The sequence below is a fragment of the Notolabrus celidotus genome, chromosome 13 (assembly GCF_009762535.1).
Source record: "Notolabrus celidotus isolate fNotCel1 chromosome 13, fNotCel1.pri, whole genome shotgun sequence".
NCBI classification, from domain to species: domain Eukaryota; kingdom Metazoa; phylum Chordata; class Actinopteri; order Labriformes; family Labridae; genus Notolabrus; species Notolabrus celidotus.
Window position 1 is genome coordinate 15,885,494 of NC_048284.1, and position 18,199 is coordinate 15,903,692.

The following is an 18,199-nucleotide window of genomic DNA, read 5'->3' on the forward strand; positions in this document are numbered from 1 at the left end:
TTGCAGACATTTGGAGAGGAACGGAACCACAGCTGAAATAACTGACAGTGAGGAAAACGCAGTACCTACAAGTTTAAAGTAGGGCGAAAAACATCACCAACGCCAAAGGCCACCTAACTTCTGTAGTGTGGAGATATTTTGGCTATTTACATTTACAGTTGGACCAAAAACATAGCAGCTGGCACTCCAAACTGTGCCGAGGACGTGCCAGCTACAGACACCACAAACCCTTTCCGTTATTTGAAACAATATCACCAGTTAGAACACACTGAAAGCAAGAAATTACAGTCCCAAATGAGTGTTGGTGGACTCTCAGCAAGCGCCAGGCCAGTGAGTGTGACTCCCTTGTAACAAACTCTAATATTAGCATTTTTCACTGTTTCTTATGAACAAAAAAACAAAACAAAGGTATTACAAATACAGCGGCACATTGTAGTATAAGTTTGTAATTATCTGATAATAAAGAATGCTTAATCAGACTTTGTGTTGCGGAGGTCAGGTGGGAGAGAGTTCCAGAGCTGGGGAGCAGAGCGGCTGAAGGCTCTGCTCCCCATGGTAACAAGGCGAGCAGGGGGGACAGTGAGGTGGATGGAGGAGGAGGATCTGAGGGTACGGACGGGTGTGGCAGTATGGAGGAGGTCAGAGAGATATGGAGGGGCGAGGTTGTGTATGGATTTGAAGGTGAGGAGAAGTATTTTGTAGTTGATCCGGTCTGTGATGGGGAGCCAGTGGAGCTGTTGCAGGGTGGGTGTGATGTGGTGGATGGAGGCGTTGCGTGTGATGATACGGGCGGCTGAATTTTGAACCAGTTGAAGTTTATGGAGGGTTTTGTGGGATCAGGATAATAATTAAAAAAAACTAAGTTGGCCATATCGCCCAGCTCTACATTTACCTCTCTGTCACAGTTTAGGGGGCTGTAATGATATGAGAAAGCTGAGGACTCTTTTTTTATTATTTAGAAATAAAATAAGCAAAATGTACCACTCGTTGTCTGCTAAGTGTCACCTCAGATTATTAAAGACACTGTAGTTGACCTCGGGACATGGATGCTTTTGGTTCCACGAAACTTCATATGCATTTGTTTGTGTACGTCTGACGTCTTGGATGTTGGCAATGAGATGTTCTAATTTCTCTGTGGGGCTAATCAGGACCAGGCACCTCATCCTGTGGGATAATAGTTTAAAAAATCATTACTTCATGTTCCTTTTTTTTTTGCACAATCAACAAAAAAGCACACATATCCCTGCCTTACGTTCTGAGCTGCAGAAACATCACAGCCAAGGCAATGGGGAATTATACTTTTTAGGTCATGGAAATGCTTTCCTGTGGAATTTCACATCGGGCACTGTGCCGAGGGTGAAGCACCACGAGCCTGCAAACAGCCAGACAGTCTGTAGAGGAAGGCTGGCCTTAGTGGACTCCACCATTTCCACCATCCTCTCCCTGCGATCCCCACTGGCATCCTTGTGTATGTGCTCTTGACATCCTTCGACCAAACACTTCACACACCCGCAATGCATTGCAATCATCTGCCCCGTCCTCCCAAGCATCTGCTGCCCGCTCAGGCTGGCAGACATGTCTCCAGCATCATTATGCACCTCACTACACAGCAGGCTTTCATGGCAGAAGCACAGTTACTGGTGATACAGAGCTCTGGTTGAACTATTTTGCTTGGTAGTGTCTGAGCTATCAACCTCTGAAACTATGGAGACCTTACACCAAAGAGGCATTTCCTTAAATACTTCATTTTTGTTTTCTAGTTAAAGGATATACCATTGCGCAAATTGGAGTACATTGAAATAACGTAGAGGTAGTTAAAAGTGAGCATCAACATGTTCCTGTCCTCTTTTCAGCCATCTTGTAATAAAACACTTCACTCCGCCAAAGTGACAAGAGAGGTAATGTAAAGTTAGTGCATGTTTAAATATGCTATATGGCAAATCTAATAACAGGTTGTCAAACAAAGAAGGTCTTGTGAAGTAGAATAATTGGTGGGGATAGACCGATTATCGACCAGTCCAATATTTGGCATTTTGATGCATATCGGCATCAGCTTTTTTTTCTAAAAATCAGACGGCCGATAAGAGATCAATTTAAAACTGGGTTATTTTGGCTCTGATGCAGCCGCGCCTCTCTGTCTGCTGTCACTACTTTGTCTCCAGCATTGTCCCACCCACAGCACCATCAGATTAGTTACACACAGAGCCACAGCACGGTAACAGCCAATCAGCCAATGAGAAACTGCAGGGAGAAATGAAACGCAAGCTAGGTTACCGTTTCTGCAGACGGTGTCATTTCTGCCACGTGATTAGGGAATTTGGAATGATTCCAACCCAAGTACTCACTTCTGTTTAGGTGTACGCTTCTCTTGGATTTTTTTCAGCACTTTAATTTGCTGCCAGAAAGGCAGCTTGTTTTTGCACTATTTATGGCCGCAACACAGACGTGCTCTTCCGCATGAATATCAGCTCCAAATATCGGTTATCGGTTAGCAGTATCGGTATCAGCCCTGAAAAAAACATATTGGTCTATCTCTAATAATTGGGTTAAGATTCAATTCAGGTTTAAGTTAGAATGAGCACCAAATGGGAACACCAGAACAGTGTTTTGTTGTTGAGAAATGATCAGTAATCAGTTTTGATGTGCTTTTCAACAATATTGTCCAGACATAGTTTGGCCCAGTGGTGAACTTGAGAACGCCCCATGATCGGAGGCTGTGGTCCTTTTAAGCAGGCGGCCCGGTTTGATTCAAGCCCTGCGGCCCTCTTCCTGCATGTCACTCCCCTTTCTCTCACCCAGTTTCCTGCTCTATTCACTGTTCTTTCCTCTCCAAGTAAAAGCCCAATAGATAGATTTTTTTTAGAGAAAGTATGTTAAATAGGTTTCCTTAGCCAAATCTCCTCACCTAAAAACCTTTTCACATTATAAAATGTGCATTCATGTTTTTTGACAACTGGTATTCAATTTTGCTTTGGTGCTTTCTCGCCAGATTTAGCAACCCCCCTGTGAATGTTATTATTCACTTTGCCACACACTTCTGACCAAAGTATTTGAGCTACCTGAATTTGTTAGTTTTCCCCATAGACTATAAATAATGGACGTAGTATCTGTGACATCACCCATCTGTTCCTGAGCGCTGTTTTGAAGCCAATTGTTGGCGGCAGCCATATTGGAAATGCAGAACTCAACCAGTCATAATGTAACGTAAAGAGGCGGGGCTTGAGCCTCCTAGCCAACAGCTATGTGTTCACGTCCTTATTTGGGCAAAAACTCTTAATCTTAATATCTTCTGAACCGTCGCATTAGAAAAAAATCCAGCCCCCCGTATAGTGTGTGCCGATAGAGAAATGATACATAGAGCCAAGCCGTTTTTTGAACCAGGCTGTAAACATGTTTATTAATGCTGCAAAGTGGGGTCTATGTGGTTTTCGGTGTTTCTGCAGCCAGCCTCATTCTCGAAGAATTGCAGTTTATAACAATTCCACATGGGCTTCATCGTTTGAGACCGGAGGTTGCCGCTTGGTTTCCCCATTATTCGCATCCATCATATCATGAATAATCAAGCTAAAAACAATGGTCAAATCGTTTTCACAGGGCATCTATTTTCCTGTGATTCCACGCTCAGGGTTGAAAGTAGTGAGTCTCAAATGTTGTAATTATATCATACTAACTACACAGTTAATATTAGCATTCTGTTAATTCATTACCACATGTTTGAGAATCACATATACATATGAACAGGGGTAAATTAAATCTAGTTCTCATCCCTCATTTCAAACAAATGTATATAAGCCTAATGTCAAACTCTGTATCTTTTAAGCTTACAACGGAAAGTTAACCATGTAGCTCTCTTCTGTTATTTTCACATCACTGTAGCATCAAAGCAGGTATCAGTGAATCAATAATGCCAGATATTTTTTCTTCGTGATTGAACTAGCAGGTTGACTAATCCATTAACAGACTACTTCAGTAGCTGTAACATTGTTGCTGGTTTAAATTTGTATATCACCTTTGCAGTGGTGTTACCTTCAACATTGTGGCTATAAGCTTGATTCCATTTTCTGTATGCTTGTTTCAATTCTGACAATTTCATCAGCTCGTTTGTTGATTTGTTCTGAGGTAAACGCTGATCCACAAGTATTTTTATCTTTTACCTTTTTGCCATTTTCAGACTTCACTAAATTCTGACTAAATGTCCCACCTCCGGTGTGGCGTCACATGAAAATGGCCACCATGTGAACACAATCAACTCCTTTACACTTACAGCTGTGTCTTATATTTCATCCACCACATTTATAGCAATAAATGGAAGAACACCTGTCTATATATGATCAAATAGTTAAATCTACAGCCCCTCTAAATAACCAAATAACCCTTTTGAAGACGGCATTTAGTGTTGGACTGTGATAGTTTAAGTGTACATGCCAAATGAACAGAAACTACGTGTACGCACTTTTTATCAGTAGGTTTCTCACTTTTATACAAGTCCTCATAAATCAAAGTCTGTCAGCTGTGAATAAACTATCTGACACAGGGGGAAACGGGAGAAGGACTCCACACTTCTACACTTCTTAACTCTAACATCAACATCCTGGAGGACAACTTTCATTAAAACCTTACAAAAGTCACTATTAGGAATGTGTTATTGCTCTTTCTTCGAATCTGTGAGGCTTTTTTTCTATTTTTTCACCGTTTTCATTGTGTTGTCATCACTTTAAGCACACACAGCTTGTGTGTGCTCACATGACAGATACAGAGTCCAGCCCAGTTATACTAATGCATTTAAAATGGCTTTTGACTGGGCCTAACTAGAAATCAATCCTGCTCCTCCTCCAGCCGTCACTGCTAATGCTTTTAATGTTGTCAAGGCCATCATGTTCGCATCCATTTCAATTGTGCCATTAAAGCTACTCTGAGTGCCCCACGGTGTTATTGCATCCAACTCTTGTTTTGATTTGTGCTAGCTTGTCTTTATTTGTTTAGTTGTTTTTATGCGGGGAGAAAGAAAACATTATTCTTCATAAGATAACACATTTAGCTCTCAGGCTAATTCATTTTCTTTCCTCAGGGCAAATAAAGAAAATCGATCAATTTGTTTGGGGTAATTGCATTGGTTTTGAATGTAGTCACCTAGTTCTGAGACCCTGTTTTTTCATGCCTCCTTGTTAGCAATAGCTGAAGCCCGAGGAGCTACGTTTTAAGGTTGTCTGTATCTCTGCCTAAGTCTCTTTAATGTAATATTCCAGCAATGCCTGGAGGGAATGTAAATAAAACATCTACTTGGGCTGCAGAAGAAATGGAGTAGATCCAGAGGTCAAAGATCTTAGTCTGGCAGTCCTCTGTACTCCTCTATAGAAGCAGTCTCTAAGTGAAGATGTATTGATTTGACGCACGTTAATATGGTGAAACTTATTTACACAAAAATACACTTCAAACCTTTATTAAGTCCCATACCGTATGAGTCCAGGCAGACATGGATGTAAAGGCTGGCACACATTACAGGATTCTTCAAACCTTCACACATTTAGAGACCACACACATCATGACAACAAAAGACAGACCACACAAGATCTCTCTCTTCTGATCTTATAGTGTGTGGTGTGCACTACGGAGTACATCACACACTAACCCAGTCTTCAGCAGAGAGTATCAGGTTCTTCACGCACAATATTCCAAATCTCGCGTAGTAAAACGTGACTTCGGTGTAAACGGACATGGCGGACGAACAGGAAGAAGCCATAATGATTGTTTTTGGCCTCTAACTTTACGAAAACACACACAAAAAAGAAAAACGATTATGGAAAAAAGCCCAAGAGACTTTTGTTTTCACCGGTGTCATGTTTGTGTTTGTTTCTACTTCCTCTTCCGTCAGTCAGCTGAGTCAGCTTGCATCTTGATTGGCTTTTGCTCATTACACACTGTGCGTGCTCGGCTCCTCTCGCAGCATCCTACACACTACAGGATTTCTAGTTGCAAATATTAAACATGTTCATTATTTACGATCTCTCTGTCTGAGGCCTTCCAAGGGGCGCCAACCGGACAAAATCACTCTTATTAACACCCTACACCACAGGAAAATCAGACACGATGTCGTTTGCAAACATCAGACAATCGGGCCTTTGCTGGCTTTGATCATAAGGGGGAGATCGGGACAAAACTCACCCCGATTATCCTGTAGTGTGTACCCACCGGCCTTAAGCTTCAAGTTGTCTAGTTGGTGGAGGCCTTTGACTGTACATAAAGATGGATGATGCGTCTCCAGCTCCTCCAGATGCACAAAGTGAGGCCAAAATAAACACTATGACATTACTGACATTTTGAACCATGACATTATTAAAGACTGAAGTATTGAGGTCCCATCTCCTCCACCAACCAAAACACACATTTAACTTGTAGATAAAACAAAGCTCAATGAGTACACTCTTGTGTAATTGTTTGATATGTTCTTCCTCTGCTCTGCTAATCCTTTAAACTCAGCAACGCAGGAGCCACGTGTCAACAGAGTTGTCAATCATGGTGTTATTCCTCTCACTATAGCATCAAATAAGTAATTAAAAAAATATTTCTTGCATAAAAAGAATTGTGGAACATAATTCAGTATGACATGAACTAATTACAAGAACAAAAACAAAATGTTGAAGAAAAACTTGACATGTAATTTAAATTTGAAGTTTGACCCATGTCCCATCTGTCGCTAGGCAGGAGGCAGGCGTTGTAACAGCCATTCAGTAGGTGGGAGCTTCTTTAGAAAGAGTCTATGGTGGAGTAATACGATCACGGCACAGTAAATCTAGATTAAAGAGCTGGGAATGACTGGAAAAGTTCTGGAAACTGCTCTCATGACTTTTACACCCATTTAAAATAAAAAACTGTGATCCTTACGTTGTTTATAAATAATCCTTATTGTTTATTATCCTTTGTCCTCCTGCAGGGTAAAGCTCACCGAGACAAGCAGCTGGTTTACCTGAAAGATCACCTAGACAAATACTACCACAGCCGAGACAGGAAGTGGATAGTGCTGTTCCCTGAGGGTGGCTTCCTGCGCAAGCGGCGGGAAACCAGCCAGTTGTTCGCCAAGAAAAACTCTCTACCCGACTTGACCCACGTCACATTGCCTCGTATAGGGGCCACGCGCGTAATCCTGAAAACCGTGTCGGCCCAGCAAGAGAACGGGAGCGTGGGCGGAGAGACCGGGACCTCTAACCAGACAGGTGAATAACACGCACAACTGCAAATGAAAATGTTTCCATGTGGCAATCTTATGATTCCCTGATCTCTCACTGAAACACTCGTGGGATCAACTTTGATCAAAACAGTGTTTCGTGAGTGGACTATGTAAGTGGATTTACATAGGCGTATTTTATGGCAATTTTATGACTGGATTTAAGAGTTACAAGAAGATTCAGGTGGTAATGACATGGAGCTTATGCACCCAACTGTACTTGTCTTTATTGCCATTAATGTACTGTAGATTTAGAGGCCCCTAATAAGTGTTTTTATTTAACCAATTTTTTTGAATTTAAGTCAAAAAGAAGTGCATGAATAGGTCTCAAGGTCAGCCAACAATGTCTTCCATATTGGTTTTCAACTTTGTCTCCAGTTACACCTTAAAACACAACCATTCTCCCCCGACTGATGTACCTTAATTGGAAAGGTTTCATGTCTTTTTAAAACACTGAACTCGAAGGAAATTTTTCAAATGTTCAGGATGTACTTTGTATATGTGGTCTAAAAGAATAGCATGCAACTTTAGTGGAAGTCTGCCCAAAGATCATTGTTCTGTCTCCCTTCACAGCCTCTGTGAACTCTCTGGCTGTACTATGTACTATAGTTGACAGTCTCACGTTGTCTAGGAGGTCAGGGAAGAAGCATGCTTCAAACATAAAGCACTAAATCATCACCTCTGTGTCCTTTGAGAGTTCTGTTTTTAAATAAAAGGTGACTTATGGGGAAGATTAACCGGAGTGGAAAATGATGACATGCATGGAGGTGCTTGAAATTGCGTCAAGGCCCCTGAAACCCTGGTGGTGATATGCAGGGGAGTATTTTGTCTGACAAGAGACCGGCCCTAAATAAAGACACTGAGCAGGAAGATAACTGAATTTGCGACCTTCACAAGGCACATTGGCAGTTTTTGACACTTGGTTTTATTGAAAGTAGTTTAGAGAACTATCATTGAAGAACATTTTAGAGTAAACTCAAATGATCTGAACATTTCTTTTTCTTTTTGTCCAAATTGTCTTGGTTTGCTTCAGATCCAGGTTTTGATACAGGTGTCTTTTTGGTAATGAAGGGGACCCAACTTTATTCCACCGCTTAAACGTCTGATATTAAATCTTATATCTAGTCTTTGAGGGAACATTTAAAAACAGGAAAGATTGTGACATTTTACTTGGGTGATTTTGTGATTTTGGTGATACATTAAAGCTGCTGTTGGTAGTCACCGAGTAAACATATTTTCAGAGGGAGGGGCTTTGAATGTCAACACTGCCCCTTCTAACCAGATTCCTCTTAGCCCCCAAACACATATTGGTGTGCGCAATCATGATAGTGCTAGACTCATAACCAATCAAAGGAGGTAGTAGTGGCTGCCCCTTAACCAATCAGGACAGAGGATTGGAGATTGGCTTTAATTGGTCCGTCATAACGGGGAATAACAAGGGGAATAATAACATTGCTTGATACAAAGTAGGGATGACCACAATTAATCGATTATCGCTTAATTGATTGTTAAGAAATTACTCGAAACACACATTTTTGTTATCAATTTTCCATCACGTGGAACAAACATCATGTGGTCTCATATTACACTCAGCTATCAGGGAGGTGTTTTAAGTTTAAAGCATGTTTTGATGTGAATCAGCTGTTAAAGGTGTTGCGCACAGCGGAGACGCTCAGCTGGCGGCTGCGGCTGTGCGTCAGGTCTCCACGTGCGCTTTTTAAAAGGATCAATACAAAACTGCTGCGAACAACAACACGGACACAAAGGTTGACAGCTTTAAACAGGATATTTCCCACCTTTGGATACGAAGGCAACAGACAGGTGGGAAATTCAGGTACGCTACGTTTACAGACCAGCAACATCAGAGCCGTCTGGGCTTTTCTCCAGCTAGACTGATTATGACCCGGTTGCACTCCTGGCTGACACCTGACCGAATACGCATGTTTATTTTACTCAATAAGAACGAGTAGACAGAAAACTGGACACTGTGAGTCTGAAGTACTTTTCTGTTAGTATTATGAGCCTTCACTTTATAAGATTATGTCCGCGGAGAATATTTTAATGAGCCTGATCGTTGATATTCTGCGTGTCAAACGTGTGCCCGTATTCAATCCTGTCAGTTATATGCCTTTTGTTGCTGTAGAAAATACAATTTAGCGGGAAAACAACGTATTTGGCCTTGTTTTTGACATAAGAATAAAAATGTTTTTTTTAATCAATTAATAGATAATTGATCGTTAACATTTCCAAAAATCGATCACGGAAAATACTTAAAATGTACATCCCTAATACAAAGGCATTGGAAAACACAGAGATTTCACAGTAGTCTCAAATTACTCCACTTACCGGTGAGTACCGATGGGCATTATGACCTTTTTCCAAACAGCAGAAAAAAAGTAACGTTTTTTTACACCATTCCGACCAACAGCAGCTTTAAAGCAAGAACTCTACTACATTCTTTTTCTTAAATGACTTGATTGAAGGGTAATGATAAGCATTCGTGTGTGGAGAATACTGTCCTTTCTTCATTGATCAGAAGAACTTTGTTTTAAGAGGGAGTCATGCACCTCCTACATTTTCACGGTGGACTTGAAAGTTCAAGCTTTACCGCGCTAGATTATCCGGATCTTTTAGTGCACCTACTTCTTGGAACTGTCCCCGGCAGGGAAGCACTATGTTAAGTGCCATAAACATACAGATACAATGAGTCCCTCATGCCTGGCCACACTCAGTTTACCCAGCGGACCCTCCTGGCTTTAGTTCAAATCCCTTTAAAGGGTCTGCTATGTTAATAGTAATTTGGAGAGACTTTAGGCTAGCACTATGAAGAACATGGCTCAGGGAATTCAGCCCTCCACTGGATTGCTCACACAGCTCTGTGTCCAACAGCCTCAGCACTAACAGCAAGATGCTGTCTGTTTATCCATCTGCAGGACAGACTGTCAAACCAGAGGAGGAGTATGTCTTCACTAGGCGTTGTAAAAAGAAAGATAAAAGCGAGCACAGCTTCATTTATGTGCCAAATTATGTGCTGTGTGTGCACGTTTTTTTGTTTGGGCTTTTGTGCTAACTTTGCACTGAGTCTTCACCATCTCATCAGTGTCAACAAATGCTGATGACAGCAGAGGGTTTTTGTTTAATGACCTCTGGCTGGAAGGAGATTTTTTTCAACACTTCAAGGGGTATAGATTTGTCTATCCTTTTTCTCATCAAGTATTATGTCTCCATCTCGTTCTGCACTCAGTAATTCCAGCTTAGATCCCAGTTTTATTCTGTAGCTTCCCGTGTCCTCTCCTCTGGTTCTGCAGCTCAGGAGGAGGGGAAGCTGGTTGCTGCAGTGGTGCTCGTCCTTCCACTTGGATCTAGCTAATGGCATTAAACCTAGGGCGAGAGAAAAAACACACACACATACACACCCACAAGAGCTCCTCTCCATCCTCTGCTCTTTTGTTGTGTGTGTGTGTGTGTTGTGTGTTGTGTGTTGTGTGTGTGTGTGTGTGTGTGTGTGTGTGTGTGTGTGTGTGTGTGTGTGTGTGTGTGTTAGCACCAGCGTTCAAAGACACAGCTCTGTCTCCCTCTGACCCTCCCTGATGCTCTGCAGAGGTGCCCAGAGCTTGCTGACTCACTCACAGACAAATGGGCCACTTGGAGAAAATAGGGTTTGATGTAAATGTGTGTGCCACTGTGTATCAGCCATGCAATGTCAAGCGAGTTAAACACACTGCTCAGCACAGACACAAAGCACATGGGTCACCAGTTGCCTGTGTAGTTCACAGCCTGCAGGAAAAAAAAGGCTCCATGTGCAGCTTTGGACTGATAAGGTTTAAGAGTTGTAAATCAAATGTATTTACAGTGGGCAGGAAGGCAAAGTTCACAGCTGTGAGTCATTTCAGGGGAAAACTGTGTTTCATGTGCTCAAAGGTGAATTACTTGATAGCACCAACCAATCAGCGCCTGTTTTCATCCTCGTTTAAGTCAGTGGGAGGGACAGGTAAGGACTAACTGCGTAGTAATTAGCCTGCAGGGTGGCCTGATATAGAGCCAGGTATCTGCCAGTATGTTTCCTTCCTGTATCTGTTTATAGAAGGACGAAGCGTCTCTGATGTCATTTTAAATTACCTCGGATGCTGTTATTACAGTATTGTTTGTCACAGCGTATAGGGCACCCAGCAGTATCTTGGCTCAGGGCCTCGTCCTTTGGCTGGGCCACTCACGGGAGAGGCGATGGCTGCCTTTCAGCACACTTGGACAGAGATCTGGATCCAATTACCCACACAGAGAGAGCTGTAGTGTGAGCCATGCCCATCAATACCAGGGATGCCTATCAAGTAACCGTAACAATCGTACATGTGAGCCAGCAGCAGGTGTCTCAGCAGCTTTTCTTTCTCTCCTGATTTATGGGAGCATTAAAGCAGCAGTAAAACAAGGTGTGCACATTGTCCACGTAGGCAAACATGTCGTCCGCTAACACAATCACAATACAAGTTCAAAAGTGTTTGGCCTTGGAGATTTCACTGGAAAGAAAACATTAACCAGAACTAGCTAACTAACTTTTGTGTTGATTCTGCCCCCCCCAAGTTTGGTACGGGTCGGCTCGGTGACGCCTGATCCTTTTTGCGTTTCCACAGCCAACCGTGCCCTACTTGGTGGGCGGCGTGTAAGCCGGATGCCGAAAGCCGCGTCAGCTAAGTAATAGCGTGAAGTCATGGCAGCGCGACACAGTGTACCCCGCTAATAAATGCAACGAAGAAGAAAAACGTGAGGAAAGTCTGCACCTCCGTGGTCGACCATGGAAAGCTGTTTCTTGACGCCAATTTTCCAAACAAAAAAACGTATCTTCCCGAAGTCCACTGGAGATTTAAACATGGCGGGGTTATATGTTGTTCTTTATTACCGCTGTTGCACGGGAAGTGACAATTCTTTTGACCAATCAACGGACTGCGGTGTTTCTAGCTCCACCTTCTGGAGTCGGATCGGTATGTCTAGCACCCTAACAGAAGGGTACCAAAAAGTGGGACGGTACGGCACGGTAATTTGGGGACTGGTCTCAGTTTTAGTCAATGGAAATGCCACAAAATGCGTGCCGTACCGAGAAGAACCAAACTGAACCACTTGGTGGAAACAGGGCTAAAGATGCATAGCTTTTTCGTACTTATTTTCTCCTGTACCTCTCATCCTTATGTCCTGTAACAGTTAACTGTATCGAGCATGTAGAGTCTTTGCCATGGAAAACTTAAAAAATAGGATGTTAAGCAGAGTGTCTAGCTCGACACCTACCCTGCTGCAGTGGACACAGACTGTAAAAATAACTTTAAAGAGCTAGACAGTCATGTCACTGATGGTCTTGTTTACCTTCATAGGTCTTAAAGAGACATCAGTATTAATTTGGAATGCTTCATACAACTAGTAAAAAACCTCCTCAAAGGAGCTTTAATTTGTACGAATACAAGGAAACTGTATTCTAATACTTCACTCATAAACAATAGTTTAAGAAACGCTGACTTGCAAAATACGATGAGATTGTATTGCTTCCCGGATTTTAGGATTTTTTTCCCCAGCAGCACAAACATACGGAAAGATAAAGACAGAGAATGAAAAATAAATTACATATTAGCGAATATACAATAAGAGTAGAAGTTAAAATAGACTCCACACAAGAGCATTTACAGATCAAGCTTAGAGGCTAGGTGATGCTTTGGTTTGATTAATCAGTGTCTTGTATCTACAATATGTAAACAGGACACACCAATTTATAAACAACATGACAAAGTAATAATTCTCTGTTTATTACAATTTAAAGAATAGTGATTTATAGCAAAAAAGCTGAACCATATCTGGCTGACACAGTAATGTCTGTAGAGTTTGTGATGTCAGGTCAGTTTGGTTTCAACAGCCAACGCAGTGTATAAAGTAAACAGACCATGGGTTGTGTCATTAAGTGTCCACTGAAAACTTACTATGAAGACTCACTTCCATTCCCCTTTTCTGGAAATCTGATTTAACCTCTGAAAACTGAAGAAAGCGAGTAAACAAGCAGTGTTCAGTGAGGCAGGGAACAGTCCTGGTGCAGCCATGTGAGCCACTGGTATCCTCTGATTCAGAAAGGTCCTTGAGCACTGTTGTTACCAAGTCTCACTAGTGACAGCAGTTTTGTCAGTTCTTGGACATGGGCTCACAGCTTACACACCTGGCTGCACCACCAGGTAACTTGAGAGCTTCTACCCTATCTTCTTTCGGTCCCTTGCGTCTTGTTCTTCCCCTGTGAACCCCAGTTCCATAAAGGTGTCGTCATGTGTCCACAGTAAATCGCATTTGAACTCATAATTATACTTAGCATATTTAAAGCATGTAAGAATGGTATTTCTGATGTCTGTGTAAACCAAGACTTCTCTCCATTATTTTAATAACATATCCATCGCACTCTTCATCCCCCAGTCTCACATTTTACTGCGTTTTATGTGTGTGAAAAGGTTAAGATAATGTCGTTAGCAACATTCCCAGATTTACTGCCGTCGACACCGTCAGGTTGTAATGTAAGCCGATCAGTTGTAAAATGTAGCCTTTCCATGTCACACAGGCATGGCATGTTTACTTTACATGCAGGAGCCAGTGTGCTCTTAGAGGGGGAGGAACAGCAGGCTGGACGGTGACATCAGTTCACTCTGCACTGCTTCACATCAACCTCCTTGTCAGATCTGTATGTGCTGACTGAGGCTGGTCATGTTCTGTTTTTTAACATTTGAAGACCTTGTTTAATTTTTTTTTCAAACATTTTCAATGTCAAATCCCAAAGTTCGGTGTTACGTTTGGTTTTAATTTGGGTACGTAAAGGCAAGTCCTGGCAGGTTACAGGTTGCCCTAATGCCAGAAGCATTTAGCTGTCAAAACTGATGAAATACGGCTTCAAGCAATGTGTGAGGCAACTCTTTGATGTTTCTCAAGATCCAAAATGCCTGATACTGACATGCTGTGGAAAGCATCTGCCTCTTTTTCTCTCAAAGACTCACACTCACACTCCGGTAATATTTAGCTGTGTTTCCACTGCAGGAACTTTCACTTGGGACTAGGAACCTCTGAAAGTACATTTTGGAAGCAGGTATGAAAAGTTTTCAGAAACACTGGAACTTTTTGGGGAGGTATTGTAGCACTAAATGGGTGACTGCTCAGGTACTTGCAGCATGTTATTACACAGGCACCAGCCTTTAAAATCCCTTTGTTTTCTTAAGTTGTTGCATTATGGGTGCTTTGAGCTTGCTTTTTCTTGCATTGCTGTTATCACTCTTCTTTTTTCCAGCTTTTCTTCATTGATGTTTTTTGATTATAAAGCAATATGTCAGCAACAACACAACCTGAACAACCTCTCCATGTTTACTGTTGTTGCAGTGTTGCTCAGATAACTATGCCATAACCATGAAAGGGAATTTCTGGTACTAAAAGTTCTGGATGTTTTCAGTGGAAATGTCACTTCAGTTCTGCAGGATGAGCATAAATAACAGGCAAGAGGTTAAATATAGTGAAATATATTCTAGATTTTGATACACCTCCTTCTATTTGATGTATTTTTATATTATTTTCAGTCATATGCAGGTGAGTAAATGTTTGAGTCTTTATCATGTGTATGGTTAATTGCATACCTGTAACCTCGCAGCAGACATCTTTATCAAGTTTTTAACATTCCCCTTTGTATCTTTTGTCCCTCCTTGTCTCACCAGTTTTTTCAACCCATCTTTTGTATGCCTCTTTTTCTCCTCCTTTAACATTAATACAAGGTTAGCTTTAGTTAAGGCTGGCACACATTACAGGATTCTTCAAACCTTCACACATTTAGAGACCACACACTTGATGATAAAAAAAGACAGATCGCACAAGATCTCTCTCTTCTGATCTTATAGTGTGTGGTGTGTGCACTACGGAGCACACAACACTCTAACCCATTCTTCAGCAGAGTATCAGGTTCTTCACGCTCAATGTTCCAAATCTCGCGTAGTACAACGTGACTTGGGTGTAAACAGACATGGCGGACGAACAGGAAGAAGCCATAGTGATTGTTTTCGGCCTCTAACTTTACGAAAACACACGTCGTATAAACATCCATGCTGTTGCCACAAATCAACCAGTTGGTCTTCCATTTCGGAGGTGCAAGAGACTTTTGTGTTCAACAGCGCCCCGTTTGTGTTTGTTTTTACTTCCTCTTCCGTCAGTCAGCTGAGTCAGCTCGCGTCTTGATTGGCTTTTGCTCGGGTACACATGACATTACACACTGTGTGTGCGTGCTCGGCTCTTCTCGGAGCATCCCACACACTACAGGATTTCAAGGCGCAAATATTAAACATGTTCATTTATCCTTCTGGGGCCTTCCGAGCGGCTCCAGTCGGACAAAATCACTCTTAACACACCCCACACCACAGGAGAATCAGACACAATGTCGTGTGCAAACATCCGACAATCGGGCCTTTGCTGGCTTTGATCGTAAGGGGGAGATCAAAAATCAGCCTGATTATCCTGTAGTGGTTACCTGCCTTTAGCTAACCTTATAAGCTATTATTTTAGTAAAACCTTTCTTTTTTAAAAACTTAGTTTATCTTTTTTTATAAAACGTAGCTGTCAGACAATTATGTCAAGTTAGGACTTAAACTAAAATACTGTATGTCTCAAAAGCTGCCTTCTATTGACTGCTGACATTTCGTCTGGTTAGGAATGCTGGATTTTATTTTAAACACTGGGGTTCAGCTTCCTGTAAAGTCAAGAATCTGATCTTAAGAAGTGTCATTGAGTCTCTACCAGCTGTGAAGCTTCTGTTTTGTGTGTCCTGTTTAGCCCTTTCCAGCCTAAAACCGCGTCCTTTTAAAATTCCTCCTACCTCACTCTGTACTTATGCTTCTGCCCTGACAGGTAATAAACGCAGAGGGCTGCAGTGGGTAATAGACGTCACCATAGCGTACCCAAAAGCTAGACCCATGGACATCCAGACCTGGATCTTTGGCTACAGGCCTCCTACAGTCACACATGTACATTACAGGTAAGAATAGAACCACAGCCTTCACGATCACCTTCCACATTTTCATCTGAGATTTGTCCTGACCTGGTTTCCAAAAGTGTAATTTGTCATTCACACGAGAGGGGAACGCCAGGTCCATTTTTACTATGCAAATGTGTTGCGCTGCCGACATGCAAAGAAAAGGCATCACATGGAAATGTGCTGCGTTATGTCATCATTGCAAGTGAACTGCATGTTTTTAAAAAAGATAGACAGTGAGAAAGAAGGTGCTCCTGCTGCTCAGCTGTCACAGCCCCCATATATCAGTGATGGTTCCTTTTAAAAGAGGAGGCTTCATAAGCAGGGAGTCACTCTTCTTCTGTTCACACACCAACACGACTGCAGGATCATAGTTACACTGAAACTTCACAGAGCCTCTTGAGCAACGTGTGTACTCCTCCTATCTTGTGTATGCGACATGTTTGCTAGCGTTTCTTGTGTTTTTTCAAGGTTTTCCCCCCCACATTGATCATCACTAATATGCCAGGATGTAGCTGCATGTTTACATACAGTAGCTTTAGCTTTTGTAGCTATTCATAATGCTGCTGTTTGAACTCAGAAAACACAGATCTGTAAATTCTGATCCTTATCCCAGATTGTGCCATCTAACCCTTTTTGATTATCCTGCGCCTCTATCTGCTTTCTTCTTGTGTTTCAATTCCCCCTAATCACTGTCCTCAGTCATGAGGAAAAGTCGTACCACACATCAGTGCTATTGGCTGCTGTAAATGCCAGTGTACAGTTTATCCTGATGAGTCTTCTCTAGCTTACTGCTCGTGTCATAAACGTATAAATCAGTGGAATCAAACATTTTCTGTTTTGTTTTTTTTAATCTTTGGAGAGGAGGAGACTTAGGAAGACAATTTGGCTTCTGGTTGGTCACTATTTTCACCAAGGTGGTCCTTGTTGTACCAGAGGTAAACACTTTTTGATCATGTTTTAAAGGACATGTTGACCTCTAGAGCAACTTTGTGAAAAACATACAAGTGGGAGTCCCTATAAAAACACATTCATCATGCTGTTTTGTGAAATTAAAAATGTCAAGCCTGTAATGCAAAGTGAATGATTTGTCCCTTTATATTGTCCTGCATCAGTACTCTCCAGTACCCCCCCTGAGGCTAATCCGTCCACTCATGGGTTTGATGAAGGTTGGCTAGGATTGGATTTTCTATAGACTCTGTTCATCATAAACGTGGTCCTCTGTGGATTGTCCAAACAATGTTTATCACGCTCATGCTGCCTCCTCAGGTAGAAGTCTTCTTCCCCTTTAACGTGTCCCTTTGCCCCTGAGCAACCTCCTGACACAGCTGGTGTGTGAGTCTGTGCTGGTGTGTGAGTCTCTGTGTGCTAGGTGGGAGAGGGTAAAGTAAAAGGTGATTTATGAACCCTGGTCTCCCCGGCTCCTCTCTGGAGGCTTCTCCACCCACATGGGCTACAGCTAAGGACTCATTAAGTCTGTAATTAGACGAGCAGAGGATGCACCCATCCCAACCCACCTCGGGGACTCTCTAATCAGCCATTGACACAATCAGCTCCCCTTGCATGGTCAGCAGCTCTGCAGCCCGGGGACTGACAAGGAGGCACCCTACCAGGCTAAAGGCACAGCTGTTCCTGTTACAAGCATGTGCACTCAGTTCCAGCAGTGTAGACAGCACTGATCATGCAGAAGTTTGACTCATACTGGTACAGGTGCAGAGTCAACAAGAGGATTAATCTGTCTGCTGATCAAGGGAACACTGTGGGGAGAGAGCAGGCGACGAGACAGGCGTGCCACCCGAAGACAGCGTTTCTGCTGCGTCAGTTCAGGAGAGTTTCTGCAGCGTCTTTACCAGCTGTACTATAAAAAAAAAAAAAGAATATGATGGGATTTCAAAAACTTAGGCCTTGGTACACAGCACTTTAAAGCTAGGGTTGGTAGTCACGGAAAACTAGCATGAATT

At 42.3% G+C, this 18,199-nt stretch overlaps 1 protein-coding gene across 2 annotated transcripts in view; it reads left to right on the plus strand.

Annotated features, from left to right (window-relative positions):
- lpgat1 (lysophosphatidylglycerol acyltransferase 1) overlaps positions 1-18,199 on the plus strand; it is a 78,692-nt gene that overhangs the window by 33,978 nt on the left and 26,515 nt on the right. For both annotated transcript variants that reach the window (XM_034699900.1, XM_034699901.1), the window contains 2 exons: positions 6,932-7,211; positions 16,115-16,241. In XM_034699900.1, the coding sequence (XP_034555791.1) occupies positions 6,932-7,211; positions 16,115-16,241 (407 nt within the window). The remainder of the gene's footprint in view (positions 1-6,931; positions 7,212-16,114; positions 16,242-18,199) is intronic.